Here is a 17,732-nt window from a genome sequence, read left to right on the forward strand (position 1 = left end):
TAATGCACTTGCATGTGTTCTGACTGCCTGGAATCCTCCTTCATATTTCCAAAGAAGGTACTGATCATTTCTGAATGTAAAACTCATTAAGTAACTACTAGTAGGTGGGGTCACAATTAGTGTTTCACTCTAGGTATGGCTGTACCTCCCTGACTGGAAAACACATTTCTAAGAATTGCATGTAAAATACTTAAGGATTCAGAATAAAGAACACTTAATTGCACCAGATTCCTGCAGGTTCAATCAATTCCCAATCAATCAACTGCTTTTTTGCTTTGAGATGACATGCATTCAGAAGGAGGATATTTCAGAATCTGCCTGATCCAGCTGGAGTCCACGTTGACAGAAGCACAAAAACAAAGCTCAAAAATGGAGTTGTCATTGTAACACTCACTGATTCAAAAGCTTTAATACTGCTTGTATCCTCCTTGCTTGTCCTTGCTTATATTTGCTTTTCTTGTAAATGAAAAGAGCTCTGTGCAATTTACTGCCCAAATATCACTTTTTGGCTTTTGATCCTTTTCCTTTTTTTCCCTTCTTTTTTGTTTTTGCTACATTATAAAGTGCCAAGAAAGGTCCGATTCCCTTCAACCTATGCCACAATCTTTTGACCTGAAAAAGAGAAGAGAGAACAATCTGGATACCTGGAGGAAAGGGATAAAAGAAAATAGTTGTGTGGAGCAGTACTACTGGTGGATATTCTTGATGTAAAAAAGCCAGGCACATTATGGCCTCCAAAAGCCTTGTGTCTGTATTAGACTGCCTTTGTTTGCAGCCACCTGGCTTTTCCTTCACTCTGTGTTATTTTTCCCAAGAGGAACGTTTTACCAGGAAGGACACAAACACTGTACTCCTCCAGACCCTTTGAGTAGAGTAGTAAATGTCTACACATCTTCAAATACCAGCTTTTAGTTCAGAAAACCAGTTTGGGAGAAACACAGTATTTCATGAAGAAATGATAGTCATTACAGAAAAGAGAGAAAGAATTTAGATTCAGAAGAATGAGAGACTGAAGATTTGCCCTTCCTTCCTTCTTGCCCTTCTTTTTTTGAGCAAATGAATTCTGTGGCCCACTGGTGATACAGCCTGGTGTTCTTTTGGGAAAAAGAAACCCAAACAAATCAAAGCAAAAAGCAACATAGAGTGCCTCTACAGTCAAAGTATGATCAACAAGAGTGAAGATGCCACCTGCAGTTAGTTTTGTCTTTAAGTAATGACTTGACTTTAAAGGATCTGCCTTGTTTCAGAGGACAAGGAACCAAGGAAAGCTCCCTTGCAAGTTGTAAGGGCTGTTCTGTGCCTGCTGACTCTGACCTGGTGAGTCAGTGACAGCCTTCTGGTGCATTTTTGAATGATGCCCAATGCCATGTTCCCTGATGGTTGTCCATATCCTGCCTTAACATGATAAGTGATAGAAGTACTGCTCTGCCATAGCTGATGCAAATGGTGGTTTAAGATGTTTCTATGTTGCACAGTGCTCTGTAAGTTGTTCTATTATGACAAAGGCAGCTTTGTATGTATATCGTGGTGGCTTTCTTAACACACCTACCTTTAACTTCATGGCCTTTCTACGCCTTTTTTCCTGTAAGTATTCCCAGATGGCAGCTGTCCCCTGACAGCACACTTCAATTGGAGGGTCTGTCATAGGGTTCTCATCTACAAGTACAAGCTCCAGCTGCTGAAGGCTGTCCAAATCCTCAGGCAGCTGAGACAGTTGATTGTTCTGAAGGAACAGCTTTTGTAAGCCTGAACACACAAAAGCAAACAGCTGTAGCACAAAGAACAGGAATGATGTGGGGTATTCCTGCATGTTCCCAGATGAGGCACCAACAGTTCAGTCTGTGCATGTAATGGATGTATATACTGAACATCTCACCAGAGAGTTTAAAATTTGAAGTTTCTGCTCCCATATATAGAAGAATGGGACCCAGGGGGGGACCCAGGCTTTCCTAGCAAAGCATTTGCTTCGCTAGGTGAAGACCATTCACCTGGCAGCCAGGTGGCTAAATTCAGCTTTCAAAAATCCTGTCCATTAGCAGCCCACAGTGCTAATGGACTTAGCCACACAGAGGTGCAATGGAGAACTGGGGAAGGTGGAAAGACTGGGCTGGGGAGCACCTCTAGAGAACCAGTTCCACAGTGCCACTCTGGATTCACTGGTGCTGACCCATATCAGCATATCAGGGGATCTGCTGAGAGCTGAGCTCTGGGAGACATCTTTTTCTCCAGACCCTAATGTTGAGGTAAGTGATGGATGATACCCTCCTGTCTTCTTGGCTTCGGTACAGCACTTCCCCTATCCTCCTAGTCCCTAACTTTTACCCTTTTTGGCTCCCTTACAGTTACAGGATGAGCCCTCAATGATGTGCTGCATTCCTTCCTTCCCTTCTCTCCTTCTTCCAAAATGCTTTGCTGGTATTTATGTCCTTAAGGGCACAAATATGAAGACTCTTTTTCACCTTGTATTTGGCACAAAGAGTCTGGGAGCTGCTTAAGGAGATTGTTGCGACAGTCCAGTGTTTTCAAGTGGGTCAGCGAACTGATGGCTGCAGGCAGATGCTCCAGACAATTATTCTCCATATGCAGTTCTTTCAGATTCTGGAAAATATGTGTGCATAAGTTTTAATAATTACAAGATTTTTCCTTAGCTTGAAATATAATCAATGTACAGAGGGTATTAACAAATGCAGAAGTAATGTTTATAAACTGAGACACAAATGGGTCAACACAGGGACAACATAATATTCAAACACTGAGGTTTGATACTGTTCCCGTGCTGACAGCCCTGGCCTGATGCTGCACCATATATCTGAAGAGATTAGCAGAACCTTCATTCCTGCATTTGGGAGCACCTGAAATCCACAGAAGCAACACGCTGCGAGCAGACCAAGATCTTCTCTCTTCCATTGCTCCTACCTGCAATTTACTGATGTCTTCTGGCAGACTTGTGAATTTAATTCCTTTATTTTGTCCCAGGTGTAATCTCTCTAATGACTCCAGGAGAAAGATTTCCTTTGGAAAGATACTGAATTGGTTTTCAGACAGGCCAAGACATTTCAAATTTGTCAGTTCTTTCACCTCCGCAGGTATCTAGACACAGTCATTAAAAAGACATATTATGTCAATTAAACAGCAATCTCTGGGATTTTCTTTTCAGGGAAAAATCTCCAAGAAAATGCTGTGGAGCTGCATTACTGTTGATGGATGAACACAGGATGTTCTGCTCATTAATGTAACATTATACCTCACAGTATGGTGGAGATTTTGGCAAAAAAAAAATAGAAAAAATAATCCGTATTGTTTGCTCTGCTGGAAAGATTTCTTAGGGGGGTAATCTTATTTCTGAGCAGAAACATTAGGCTGCTTCTTTATTTCCTTTGTATGCACAGTGCAGGGGAGAGCAACGTAAATGAGTGAAGTCTGAAAGTGATTCTTTTGCATACATTACTACTTCTGTAAATTTAACCTTCAAGAAGGAAACTGCACAAGTAAAAATCTCCTTGGAAAAGAAAGCAGTGTTGCATTGTGTAAAAAGGAAGGTGTAATCCGAGCTCTTAGAATGAATATGCCCATGAATTGTGTTACCCTGATAATAACACAGCTGTAGGGTACATAATTGCTCACTATCAAATGAACAGCAAACAATAATGGGGTTAAAAGCCATTAACAATACCACATCCATTTTTAAATTGCCCTCTGCTCTGTTTTTCAGTTTGTGACGTATTGATTCTACGCAAATGCAGCTCTTATTTTCCAGTGTGCACAGAAAAAGACACAAAAAGACTGAAGCAATCCCTTCACTCACTATTTCATCTTTACAGGTCAGTGTTGCCACGTTCTTGCTATTCTAGCGGGTCCAGGGAAGGGCAACAAAGATGGAAACAAGTCCTGTGAGAAGTGCCTGAGGGAACTGGGGTTGTCTAGTCTAGACAAAAGGAGGCTGAGGGAAGAACACCTCACTTTCTACAGCTACCTGAAAGGAGTTTGGAGCCAGGTGGGGGTCTGTCTCTTCTCCTGAGTAGCAGGTGACGAGACAAAAGGAAACAGCCTCAAATTGCACCAAGGGAGGTTTAGGTTGGACATTAGGAAAAATTATTTCACCAAAAGGGTAGTCAGGGTTGCCCAGGGAAGTGGTGAAGTCACCATCCCTGCAGGCATTTGAAAGACATGGAGATGCAGTGCTGAGGGACATGGTTTAGCAGTGAGCTTGGCAGTGTTATGGTATTAGTTGGACTTGATGATCTTAAAGGTCTTTTCCAGCCTAGATGATTCTATGATTCTCTCCCTGTGTGAATACTCAGATGTCAGTAACACCAAGTAGCCCAAGCTAAGGTGCATATGAGGTGGAACATGCCCTCTCATTCTAGTAGGGAAGGTGACACTCAGTTGTGATGAAGAACTTGGATTTTTTAAAAGGGAGGTATCAATAAAACAAAAAAGAAAGCAAAGGAACAAATACCTCCTGTAGGTGATTGTCATCCAGGGCCAGTTCTTCTAGATTTGTCATAGTGCATATTCCTTCAGGAATCTTATCAAAGCAATTTTCACTCAGATCTAGTATCTTGACACTGGTTAATCTGGCGAAGGACCTAGGTACTTTACTCAGGCCAGTGTTCCTCAGGTAAACACGGGAAAGGGATGGCCAGCAGCAGATCTGACGTGGGAACTTCTCCAGGCTGTTAGCAGACAGACTGAGTTCTCTCATTTCAGTGAGATTCTTCAAACCTGCAGGAAGCTTGTGCAGGAGATTATGAGACAGATCCAGCACAGCCAGTTTCTGGCAATATTGCAGTGTAGGAGGAATAGAGGATAAGTTATTAAAAGCTAAAAATAGCTTAACTAAGTTTGTCAAAAAGCCTACCTCTTCTGGGATGAAACTGATTAGATTTTGTTCCAGATCTATTATTTCTAAATTAGCAATATAACAAAGCTCCTCGGGAAAACTTTCCAATCCATTTTTCTGGAGGTAAATTTCCTTGAGTTTTGTCAGGTTCACTGTTTCTTTAGGCAGACACTTGAGATTATTGTCAGAGAGGCCAAGCAGTTCGACATGATGGAGGCACTCACAGATCTGCACCGGGAGTTCGTGCAAGTTTGTTTTATAGAGCCTGAGCTGACGGAGGGACTGCAATTTGCTGATAACTGGCAGTGAACTGCAGGAGAGGGGATTGTTGCTTAAATCTAAGCTCTGAAGACATTTCAGATCCCCCAGTTCTTCGCATATGTCCTGTATGTGATTGTGATCCAAGTAGAGGATCTTCATGTGCCTCAGGTGATTGATGTCCCTGGGGATGCTTATGATTAGGTTCTTTTCCATGTGCAGCTCTTCCAGATGTTCTAGACTCAAGACTTCTGGTGAGATAGTTTGCAGTTGCTTATTGGCTAAATCAATAAAAAAGACCCTGTCTGTGACATGTGTGGGAGGAAGATCTTCATTATCTGGCACTTCATTCACTGGTATCTCTTGTGTGGTCTCAACCTGGTCATCCTCACAATCAACAGAGTCAGCTTTAGGGCACTGAATGCCCTCTGCACTGGCTTCCTGGCTCTGATGAGACTCAGCCATCTCTGCTCCTTAATTTTAATTTCTGAAGAGAAAAACATTAAAAATCAAGGTACTCAGAGACCTTCCTGTGCTAAATAAATACTGGAAGAATTAGGGGCATTTAGGAACAGGTTCTAGTCTCAGTTGTACCCCTACAAAAAGCTGCTTGTGTTTGTTGAGATCAAAACCTGCAGCACATAGAGGAGGACCATGGATTTGAATCCCAGTGCATCTACAACAGCCAGATTTGGAGAGTGACCTTATGAAGTCAGGGCAGCTAAACAAAGCTACTCCATTGGGATTTGAAAGCCTGCATTTATAAATACTGACTGAGATCTGCATTCAGCTGTGCTGACTGTAAGACAGGAAGAATCTTACTGTTGAAAAGGTTGCACCTTCTTCTGTAACAGTAGTTTCTGAATCACAGAGATGCCAGTGAATCTGGTATTTCATATCAGCAAGTTGTACTCGTGTGACACCAAAAGAACAAGAAGTGGGAAGGGGCAACTACTAGACTGCCTCTGATATCTGAAGAAACCTTTCAGCTGACATTTAAGGAATTGGAGTAATTGAAGGTTAGGAAGCAGCTGTCAGGGCATCAGGTGGGAGGTTACATTTTATGCAGCTGTAACTGCACTGGGAAGATGTCACCGCTCCAGAGATGGGACTGTTTCTAGGTGCCACCAGGACAAGAAAGAACTGAGCAAACACCATGGGGAAGGACCCCTGCTGGGCTGCCCAGTGTTAACTCAGGTGTGGCACGAGGGTATTTTAGTGTTTATTGTCTCCAAGTTCGGTACTGAAGGCTAAGCCCCACACGCCGTGGGACAGGAGAGCTTGTGATCCCAGCCCACCCCTCCTGCCAGCGAGGGCAGTGGTGAAGGCTGTGGGGTTCCTCTGGTGGAAAGGACTGGGACAGGCAGCTCTGAAGTGACTGCTAATCTGCGTAACCAGGGAAAGTTTTGCAGAGGCTCCTTGGAGAACGCACGCAGACCAGAGTAGGTTCCGGGGCGAGCTGACGGAACCCTGCTCCCCGCAGGGCCGGCCGGGCCTCCGCCATGGGGAGGGGCCCAGCACGGCGCAGGGCTGGGAGGACAGTAGGGCCTCCTGCCAGGGCTGCCCGCGCCGCTCCCCCTCCCAGGGCTCAGGTTGCCCTTCTTGGGAACAGGATCCTCGACCAAACATAAACTCGGGGCAGAGCTCGGCCGTGGGGCAGGCACTACAGGGAGAGGATCGCTAAGGTAGGCCATCTGCTTTGCAGGGAAAAAGAACTTACCTCTGTGAATGTTAATCCTCTGTTAGCTCACATCCTACGAGTTGGCATACCAGAAACGTCTGTAAATCCACATTCTTTTCCTTGGGCTTTTCCTGTCTGTCTGGATCGATCAGTCATTCTTGTGTTGCATATCAAGAGCTGTAACCCTCTTCAGGCAAGCCCATTTTTATTGTTGTACACAGCCTGGCACAATGGCACTTGGGGCCATGGTGATGTTGCTAGGCTGCCTTAATGATGCAGTAACACTTTGGTTTGTTTTCCAGCAGGTCATGTCAGTTCGTCCAGATCTTCATCAGCACTATGTGCAGTCCTGCCAAAGCCTGGGCCAACCTGAAAACCCCTTCATTGCTCATGTACTTCAAGAAATCAATAAAAATGATAAAATGTAAGGAAATAACAGAGAACATGTTTCAGATGCTTCTGAAAAGCTTAAACGAGATAGCAGGACAAGGAATTAAAGAAAGTTCACACAGTTTCAGGCTTAAACATAAATCATATTTAGCATTTACTGCTGAAGTTCTGGTTTGACTCATCTTGACATCATCTTGGCAGAAGTTTGCAGCTATATGTCCCTTCTGGGCAACTTTACAAGCAGTGAAATAAAAAAAAGTGAAAAATGTACAGGATGGTGCCTTTATGTCCCTTAAAGAAGCCAAACCAAGTGTCTACTCCTAGCTCCCTTCCTATTGTCTGACTCCTGTTTAAAAAGCCTCAGCTGCATCCAGTTAGGTTCCAGCTGGTAATGCTTTACTGAACCTTCTACTGAATCCTGACAAGGTATTAACCATTCAAACTCTCTCTCGTTTTGTGGCGTGGTAGGGTTTTCTCTCATGGATGCTCCTGGTGTCAAAGTTAATTGTCCTCTGGAGAGAAAACTTGAGAAAATACAGTACTGGGAAATGCTTAGGTTTTGATCCTGAGGGCAGGTTAGAGTAAATAAAGGAAAGGGAACAAGTGAAAAGAGGAAGCTGAAGTAACCTCCAGGATGGTCTTTGCTTCCATCTTTCTTCCCCTCATCTTGCATTTTCCTGCTTTCCGTGCTTGTGTGTTAATTGTGGTCTCACAGCTGTGCAGTGTCTTCAGAATATCAAAAAGGGCAGTTCTGAAGTACAGCCTGAATCATGTTGTCTGTCATGGTGCTACCAAAGGTAGTGGCAACAGCTGTGTGCAAACACATCGGTGAGGGCAAGAATGGATATGCTTCTTAGGTGGAAAAAGAATTATTTTTTCTGTGTCATTTTTCTTCTCCCCATGTGCCTATATTTTTATATTACAGGAAAGGGACAAAAGGGATCACATTGAAAATAGCTGGAAACAATCATCTAGTGCCTGTGCAGAAGGTTACAGATGATGATCTTCAAGTTCTTGCCTCTGTCTTACACAATTCTGTGTTTGTCACAGGTAAGCTTTTTTCATGTGTTTGATATTGCTGTGATAATATGAGAAAACATAAACACTCTTGATTTCAGCCTTAGTTCATCTTGATTTCTTTTTTGCTTAGAGATCACTTAATGGCAGATACACATTTGTCACATTCTTAATTCTTCATCTTTTTCAGGTTTGGATCTTAGGTGTAATGTATTGACTGACGCTGGAGCAAAGCACGTGGCAACGTTCCTCCAGGTGTCAAAGTGATGTTTATCTTCCAGCAATTTGTAATATATTTGGCTATGGTAATATTTATATGTGGTGTATTGGAAAGAAGAATGCACTAGTATGGCAAAATTCCATACCCAAATCCATCCCAGTGGAATCTCAGATTGTATTCTCTGGAGAGGTTTTTAATTTGTTGGCAGTTTGGTTTGGGTGTGGAATAAACTGTGGAGTTTTTAGGCTTACATATCAGTTCAACAAAAGAGGTAATGGTAGTGTCATGTGTGGCAGGACCCTGTTTTAGATACTTTTAACATCTCTGTTGGCCTTTTAATAGGCCAACATAGGGAGCTTAAATGGTGCCCTTTTGTCATTGTAAGCACAGGAATACAGACAGAAAATTATGAGTTTCCATTTGTTGCCCGGGTTCCTGGAGCTCTGGAAAGGCTGTTCACAAAATGCCTGAAGATCTGCATCTGAGCTTGACTTGACCATCTGCCTTGTTTAATCATGCTAAGCACACAGGTTTCTAGGTGATTCTTGTAAACCTCATGAGGGCCTGCACACTATGCTCTTCAACTGCTTCTCCAAATTGGGCTGCCTGAAACGCAGCAAAGGACAGAGATTGCCAGCACACATATGAGGAATCTCCTCTTTGAAAAATGCAGACATGCTCTGGAAGAAGCCTCACTGCTTTCTGCTTTGTTTGTCTCTCAGGAAAACTCCACTCTGCGCTACCTTAACCTGATGTTTAATGATATTGGCACAAGTGGAGCAGAGCTGATAGCAGCAGCGCTCCATGTGAGTATTTGTCTGGGAGATGGAGACAATGGCATCTGGTCTGACATTTTTCCTTTTGATGAACAGTACTGGTCATCCTGCCAAGATCAGAGCTGGCTGAAAGGGCCCTCTGTCCTCAGTCCATTCAGTGGTTTGCTGTATCACAGGGGTTGTTTCTTTTCCCAAGGCAGACTTCAGGAATCAGATTGCACACAAGAGAAAGTTGTGCTGTGCTGCCATTAACACTTAATTATCACAACTATTACAACTGGGTTTTTCTGTGTGAAATATGCTGTGGAATCTATAATGCCACCAGTTCATCCCTTTTTAAAAAATAAATAAATTTCAGTAAATTTGCCTGCACCTTGATGCCAATATTTGTCTTGATTCACGATGTCTGAGGCATGTTTTCAAAGCTTGGCCTTGCAGCAGCAGCGTAAAAACATTTGTTATTTTAAATGTGGCTTCCCAAAGAAACAAGGCTTGTGTGTAAGATCATTGTGTTTGTGAAACGAGACTCACGTGAGCTTTTTCTTCCTTCTTCACACTCTTTGAACTCTGAACTGATTTCAGCTAAATTTGACAGGCCTCCAAACCTCTACAATGGCTTCCAAACAACCCCCAAAACTATTTGTGCAGCCCCATGGCAGCACTGGCTAGGTTTGCTGAGTAGGCTGGTGGCAGGGTGTGACCAACAGCCCTATGGCTGTGCCATGCAGATGCTCTAGTGAGATTCTGCAGCCATGAAAGGGGTATTGGGGACATATGGAAGGTGTAAAAGCTGTATGAAATCAGACTGCATTAGTAATGCTGCTCACAGAACTACTCATTTTGCAATTAGTCAATCATAATCTGTGGTAATGAGTGACTATGGTGGTACTAAGGAATTAAAACCACAAAACTACTCTGCATTGCGTATTTAGGGCTTTAATAGTGAACAGGTATTTCACATCCATTGAAATTCTGTGCAGGGTGAGGGGAAAGATGCTGACTTTTCTGTCACTTCATCAGAACTTTGTATAGCCAACAAAGCATCAAGTCCTATAAAGATTTCCAGGCTGCTTTGTCTCTCTGCCAAGTTGTCCTACTGAAGGTGACCAGCTCCACTGAGCTGTGACTGTTATGTGAACAAAGAGCAAGACAAATAAAGCAAACTGTCTTCTTGTTTAAAATGCTATTTTGATGCCATTTGCATTTCAGCTGCCAATTTAGGTAGGAATATCTGCTTGGATTAGTTTCATGATTGTGAAGTTTGTGAACTTCAAAGAAACAAAAGTTTTCAAGTACTTGAGTTTTGCTTCTAGACTCTCACATGTTTTGATTCCACTGAGAGGAGCCTGAGCCAGCTGCTTAATCAGTGTTATCACTTAGACATAATTCTTCTAGAGGGATGTTTTGTCTTTGTGTGACAACGAGCAGGATTCACAGGGAAAAGGACAGTGGTGGTTTTCAGGCTGTTTAAAAGGAATTGTTATTTTGTTCTTATTATTTTGTCTAGAGGAATGATACTCTTGCATATTTGAGAATGACTGGAAACAAAATAGGAAACAAAGGTGGGATGTTCTTTGCTTCAATGCTACAAATCAATTCAACCTTAGAGAAGCTGGATCTTGGAGACTGTGATGTGGTGAGTAGCCCAGTAAAATTATCAGCAATGGCGTAAGGCTTTCAAAGCTATTACAAAAGTTCTGCACTGCTTAATGATGGGAAAATGCCCTCTGTTGTCCTTGATTTTACATGTTGTGATAGCTGGAGGTAACACAATATATAATATTGCAATGCCTGCTTGGAAAGGCATGCTGCATAAAACACCTGTGAAGTCATAATATGATATATTAGAGCCACTATGTCCCTGGGATTTCAAGGGCATGATTTTCACATTTTCCAAGTTTTGTTTTTGCTGCTTATTTTCATTATACTGTCAAGGTCCTCTGTAATTCACGTCGAAGAACTGACTTCTTATTCCCTAGAGGTTCTTTTCCTTCTGAAGTGTGCAGAGCTGTAATGCCTGGAAGTCACCCAGTCCCAAAGCACTGTTGCTCCTATCAGAGCTTGATCCCTAAGGGACATAGGCACAAGAGTGTTGGAGTGAGTAGAAAGTCACCCAGTTTGATCTTAGAAATGAGTGCTGAGACTTACTACACAGTGCACAAGGAAAGTCAGGAGGGTAGGAATGGGTCGATGCACTAAGCAGGCACTTCCCACTCTGGCCAGTTAAAGCTTTAAAAAACCTGGGGTAAAACAGGAGATACCAATTGGGGCTGTGAGCCTCCTGATGCACAGCCCCAGGGCCTTCCTCATGGTATGTCCTTGTGTGATCACACCACAGGGGGCTAGAAGGTGGAAGTGGTTCCCTGCCCAGGAAGATTTGGTACTGGATCTTCCCCTCTAGGGGAATGCTCTCACCAAGTTAGAAGTGAAATTCAGACAGGCCACTCTCAGCCTTTCTGAATGGGGTGTTCATCCTTTCAGGAGATAATGATGTGCTGTGTGGAGTAAGTTTGATTGTTACCTGGAGGCAGGGAGAACACTGGGATAAGATAAAAATGTTATTAAATTTGTTTTTTAGCATTACAGAATTTGCTCCTAAACTATCAGGGGGAGTATTTTTTAGAAACTGAGAAGGCTGTTATGAAAACATAAACAAGGAGAAATGTAGCCAGTGTGGGATTTGTTTGAAAGCTTGGTAGGAAGTTGATAGAAAACTGATTTTAAGTGAAATAGCTTTGGGTGCAGACCAGCCTAATTGGAAAATAATGTAAATATGAATTAGTGAGCAAATGAGAAGGAAATGCAAACATCTGAACTGGGCTGGATTATATCTAGACTGGCACTACTCTATATCACATTAATTCACATTTGCTATGAATTTACCTAGTGGATAAATGCTACGTAAGGTTCTACCAAAGACCTCAGGGAGCACACAGAAGCTGATTTCAATTCATGAATCTGGAAAACCAAAATGGACAAGGATCTTTGAGATGCATTATTCTTGTTCTTTATTTTCGGATTTGCCAAATTTCCTGGTCACTTGTACTTCTTAGTCTAATCCCACTCTATTCCACAGGGAGTTGATATTGGTGTTAATCAGAAAATACACTGTCTGCTGCACTTGCATCTCCCCAGAGAACACGGAGGCAGAAATAATAGTGTTTCAATCTGAGCCTATTTGACAGAACTGCTGACAGTCAGTTCTAAGAAGTCATGGTAATTTGGTAGCTCAGTCTATACTTTGGACAGCTTTCTCTAAAGAGTTTATTTCTTTTCCTTTCCAGGGTACCCAGTCTCTAATAGCCATAGCAACAGCCCTGACTCAGAACCAATCACTCAAAGCAATTACCTTAAATCGTCCTTTATTATACAGCCAAGAGGTATGTGTGCAGATGGTGGTGGCAGCTCAGAGAGAGAAGCATCACTGAAGTCAGAACTGATGTATTTATGGACAGCTGAACTGCAGCTCTCTGGGCTTCCTTATGAAGTGAAGGGAATGGTGGCAGAGATACTCTTTTTTCCTCTTTGTGTGCCAAGTTCTGTGCAGTCGCAGCTGCCCCTCTTCAGCTAGAAGGTCAATTTTAAAAACAGCTCTTTCTTGGCACATGCCATTTGTTAAATCATGAGCTAAGGCTATTGGTGAAGCAAGCATTCCTTCTGCTGCTGCTTGGAGAGTGTTATGCATTGAGAGACATGATGTTTATTAGGAAATAAGGGGCAGAACAAAAGACTGCTGTTTACCTGAGCAGTGATACAAAAGCCACTGCCAGAGCTGCAGCCTGAAGGAGAACTGACAACTTGTCATGACACTGCACCCTGAGCTGCAGGGCTGTCACTTGCAGCTTCTGTACATTGCTGGTCCTGCTGAAGTCCTGGCTGTTGAGCTGGTTGTGGTGGTGGTTTTACCAGACCAGCAGCAGCTGCCAGGTGTCTACAATAGGTACAACATTTTCCTGATGGCATGGTAATGAAATTAAACTGATCATATGAATTTCGCAGTTTAAACAGATTTTAGTTTTTTATGCTAAGACAGGGCTTGATCTGCCTAAAACCAGTTTTAGAAGTCAATTTAAACTACTGCTGTTGAAAATATAGGCCAGTAAGGGCCTAGTCTGTATCTGTGGAAGACTCTATTTGTTGTTGTGCCCACCTTCAACTCTCAAATTTTCTGAGGCCTCAGGGTTGTTACTTTATTTTTGACTCAGTATTCACTCAGGTATCTTCTTAACTAAATATGACAACTTTAAAACAAACTTAACTTTATCTTACAGTGACAGGACATCTTTTTGCCCATAGCAATCCTTTTTTATGAAATAATAGATTATAGAGTCATGACAAAATGTTTTTAATGCTAGTGAAGACTGACTCAAACATCCAGTTTTAGAAGAGCAATGACTGGGAGGCAAACTGATTAGACTTCATGATTTCAAACATTGGTGCCACTGGTTTTTGCAGGGTTGTGTATAGTACTGTAAATGTACAAATGCCTTTCTAGTCTTTTTTAATTTTCAGGGTTACCATCTTATTTCCTGTTTATTTTTGGTACAAAGCTGAAATATGTGAAATAGGACACTACTGCTAGCTGTGCATCTCCCTTTCAGAATCATAGAATGGTCTGGGTTGGAAGGGACTTCCAAAGGTCATCTAGTCCAACCCCCTCTGCAGTGAGCAGGGGCATCCTCAACTAGATCAGGTTTCCCAGAGCCCTGTCAAGCCTCACCTTGAATATCTCCAGGAATGGGGCCCCAACCACCTTCCTGGGCAATCTGTTCCAATGTTCCACCATCCTCACAGTAAAGAACTTATTCCTAACATATAGTCTGAATCTGCTCTTCTCTAGTTTGAAGCTATTACCTCTCATCCTATTACTTCAGGCCTTTGTAAACAGCCTTTCTCTATCCTTCTTGTAGGCCCCCTTCAGGTACTGGAAGGTCATTATTAGGTCTCCTCAGAGCCTTCTCTAGGCTGTGCACCCCCAGCTCCCTCAGCCTGTCCTTATAGCAGAGGTGCTCCAACCATCTGATCATTTTCGTGGCCTTCTTCTGCACCTGCTTCACTGGAGGAAGGCCATATTTTGTCCTAAAGTAGAGCTTAATAATAAATGAGTTTATATTTTTAGGAAGAGACCACAGTTCATATAGCTCTGATGTTGAAAACCAACCCTTCTCTTGTGGAGCTACACTTGTGCAAGCATGAAATGAAAAACTTTGGTGTAGAGCGACTGTGTGAGGCACTGTATGAAAACTCCAGCCTGAGATACCTTGATCTTGGCTGGTAAGAGCTGTTAAGTGACACAACCCTGACTAACATTAGAAACTCTTGTTCTTAGCCCTCTTAAAAACATGTGTGCCTCTCTCTTTCAGTAATAAAATCAGCCGTGATGGTGTAAAGTTTCTGGGAGAACTACTAAAGTGGAACCAAACGCTGGAAATCCTTGACCTTTGTGCAAACAGAATAGAAGATGAGGGAGCCATCTACCTGAGTGAAGCCTTGGCTTTGTACAACAGGACTCTTCAGGCGTTAGTATCATAGAATGGCTTGGGTTGGAAGGGACCATAGAGATCATCTACTCCATGGGCAGGAATGCCTCTCAACTAGACTCTGCTGCTCAAGGCCTTGTCCAACCTGGCCTTGAAACCCTCAAAGAGGAGGCATTCACAGCCTCCCTGGGCAGCCTATTCCAGAGTCTCACCACCCTTGTGCTGAAAAACTTCTTCCTAAGATCCAGGCTAAACCTACTCTTCTTCAGCTTAAAACCATTCCCCCCCATCCTATCGCTAGACACCCTTATGAAAAGTCCCTCTCCAGCCTTCCTGTAGGATCTCTTCAGGTACTGGAAGGCAGCTATAAGGTCCCCCAAGAGTCTTCTCTTCTTGTCTAGGCTAACCAATCACGGTTCACTCAGCCTATCCTCATAGCAGAAGTGTTCCAGCCCTTGGATCATCCTTGTGGTCCTCCCCTGGACAGCTCTGTGTCCTTTTTATGATGGGAGCACCTGAACTGGCTGCAGTATTCAAGGTGGGGGTTTCACAAGAGTAGAGTAAAGGGGCAGAATCACCTCTCTTGACCTGCTGGCCTCTTCATGCAGCCTAGGTTATATTATTATTTACACAACGTCCCCAGAGACTGCAGGTGTAATGACTCAGAGCATTAGAAACTCAAGATTTTTGCAGTGGCTGATCTGATGTCAGAGCTGCCTGCTTTGGTGATAATCAAAATGGAAAAGTCACAAAGTTCCAACCTTTTTGGTAATTTTTTCCTTCTCAGGGAAAAAAAGAACCTGAGAGTGACAGATCTGGGGGAGAGGGATTTCTTTGCTAAGCACAGGTGTCTCCTGCCATGTGAGATGTTCCAAGGTCTGTGGCACTTCTAGGTGCTGAAGGTGAGCCACAGGTCCTCTTAGAGGCCTACAGCTGGAGACCTACTGTATGTTTCAGACTGTATGGGAGGCCTGTGTCTGGTATCTCAGTGAAGTCCCTTGTAGCTTCACATGAGTTAAAGGAGTAAACACTAGGCCAAAACACAACATTCAGTCTGTGTGAAGGCCTCCTGTTCACCTTCCCACTCTGCCAGGTCTACTCATGATTCATTCTATCCCAATTTCCTTATATTGCCTTTTCTCATCTTGTATCCGTTGCTGTGAGGCCTGACACACACTTGGTCTTCTGTTTCAGGGGGTTTTGGATGGGTTGTGTAGTGGTTCCTCTTAGATGTGATTCGCAGTTTTTAGTCATTCTAAGGGAGCTGTGTGGGGGGAAGGCAAGTAGGTCTGTGACAGAGACAAAACCAAACAAGAGCTGTAGGTCTTCAGAATTTTGAGATAAATCAGATTCCATGCAAGGATAAGGCACCCTATTTGTTGATTCTGATCTTCAACACTTAAGTAAAGAAAATGCTCTGTTGAAGTTAGCTTCCGGGTGAACCCAAAAGAGCTGTAATCTCTTCAGCAGGGTGTTTTTGTAGCTGGTCTTAAACCCTGCGCTGGCAGGATGTAAAAGCTGATCAAAGGTGTTACCTGAAGCCATTAGTTTTAAGTAGCAGACTGAGGAGGTGGTGGCTGGTAGGTGCCTCTGAAAGCCTTCCAGGTTCTCTAATATAAAAATAACTGCCACTCCACAAAGATCAAAGCTTAGCCTGGATAAATGCCAAGGCTTGGGCTTCAAAGCAGACTAGAGATGAGACCTGGCCACCATGCAGTACTGACACTGAAGAGCTAAATAGTGAACAACCTGGCTGCAGGAGTCATGGAAATGCCTTGGGACATAGCACGAGTCCACGGTCCCTACTGCATTTAGCAACCTGAAACAGATGTTACAGTAGGGCTGGCTTTGACACAAGTAATTACATTATCAATAACAAATATGTCAATGTATCTAAGGATAAAATCTAAAATAAGAATCAATCACAGTTAAACTCTTAGTTTTAACTAGGAGATGGGAATTCTGTGGTTTGGCACACATTTGCATAATTAGTTTCCCTGTTCATTAGGTTGTCGGTAGTAAGCAATGGTCTAAGTGGCAAAGGACTGGTGGCTCTTGCAAATGCAATGAAAACAAACATGGAGCTTTCCTATATTTACATCTGGGGGAACAAACTGGATGAAGCCACCTGTGTGGTAAGTGTTTGAACTCCTCTGAGAGGGCTGGGGTTAGTTTGTTCTAATTTGGTTTGGTTACTGAACTGATCTCCTATTGTCTGCTGTCTTCTTGAGCTTTTACCACAATCCCAGTGGACTACTCTCTGTGTCATGTTCTTGCTTTAATTAATTTCAGGCATTTTCAGAATTAATTCAGACAGGGCGCTTGAAACCTAATTGTACAGACGTGGACCCATACGAGGTGGATGGGCACGTTCACCTTGCAGAGCTCTCCCATGGCCTTCAGAAGCATTACTACTGGACACCAAGCTGTGGGGAGGAGACAAGCAAAGATGCTAATGCCAGTCTGGCAATTGCAGCCGTTACAGAGTACCTTTGAGCGAGGTAGTAGCTTGATGCACTCTGTATGCCTCAGCTTTCCCTGTCTGATTTTGAGTAAAATACTATCAGTATCTAACTTGTTGCATGTTGTTTCTTCAGGGTCTTTAGTCTAGAAGGAATCTAAAATTGTTTGAAATGGCATTAGAGGTTAAAATACCAAACAGATGACCTTAAAACTTGTTGGTGAATAATGCCCAGTCTAAGAACCTATTAAATGTGAAAATGCATCAATTTTGCTGCAGTCATTTCTATTGCGCACGGTCCCCTTTGCCTTGCTACAACCAGGGACCTTGTCAATGCCCCCTCCCTGGAGGTGTTCAAGGCCAGGGTGGATAAGGCATTGAGCAATCTGGTCTAGTGGAAGGTGTCCCTGCCCATGGCAGGAGGGTTGGAACTGGATAATCTTTAAGATCCCTTCTAACACAACCCATTCTATGAATCTATGAACTACCTGTAGTTTCAGGGTTCCCAGGTGAAAACATCTTCACTACAGCATAGTGCCGAGATCAACACAAACTAGGTATTCTTAGCAGTAGAGGGGAGTAAAACAGTCACTGCCCAGGGGTGTG

At 43.1% G+C, this 17,732-nt stretch overlaps 2 protein-coding genes across 2 annotated transcripts; one reads left to right on the forward strand and one right to left on the reverse strand.

The window, feature by feature from the left end:
• Positions 1 to 498: 498 nt before the first annotated feature.
• On the reverse strand, positions 499 to 5,566 carry LRRIQ4 (leucine rich repeats and IQ motif containing 4). The gene is made up of 5 exons (XM_054385756.1): positions 4,460 to 5,566; positions 2,917 to 3,090; positions 2,460 to 2,598; positions 1,550 to 1,746; positions 499 to 612 (listed from the first exon to the last, which is right to left on the reverse strand). The coding sequence occupies exons 1-5, from the start codon at positions 5,564 to 5,566 to the stop codon at positions 499 to 501; spliced, it is 1,731 nt and encodes a 576-aa protein (XP_054241731.1).
• Positions 5,567 to 7,078: 1,512 nt separating this feature from the next.
• On the forward strand, positions 7,079 to 17,161 carry LRRC34 (leucine rich repeat containing 34). Its single transcript, XM_054386102.1, has 10 exons — positions 7,079 to 7,206; positions 8,098 to 8,222; positions 8,380 to 8,444; positions 9,132 to 9,215; positions 10,693 to 10,821; positions 12,470 to 12,565; positions 14,305 to 14,459; positions 14,549 to 14,704; positions 16,674 to 16,800; positions 16,958 to 17,161. The coding sequence occupies exons 1-10, from the start codon at positions 7,091 to 7,093 to the stop codon at positions 17,159 to 17,161; spliced, it is 1,257 nt and encodes a 418-aa protein (XP_054242077.1). The 5' UTR covers positions 7,079 to 7,090.
• Positions 17,162 to 17,732: the final 571 nt, after the last annotated feature.

The sequence above is a fragment of the Indicator indicator genome, chromosome 13 (assembly GCF_027791375.1).
Source record: "Indicator indicator isolate 239-I01 chromosome 13, UM_Iind_1.1, whole genome shotgun sequence".
Lineage (NCBI taxonomy): Eukaryota > Metazoa > Chordata > Aves > Piciformes > Indicatoridae > Indicator > Indicator indicator.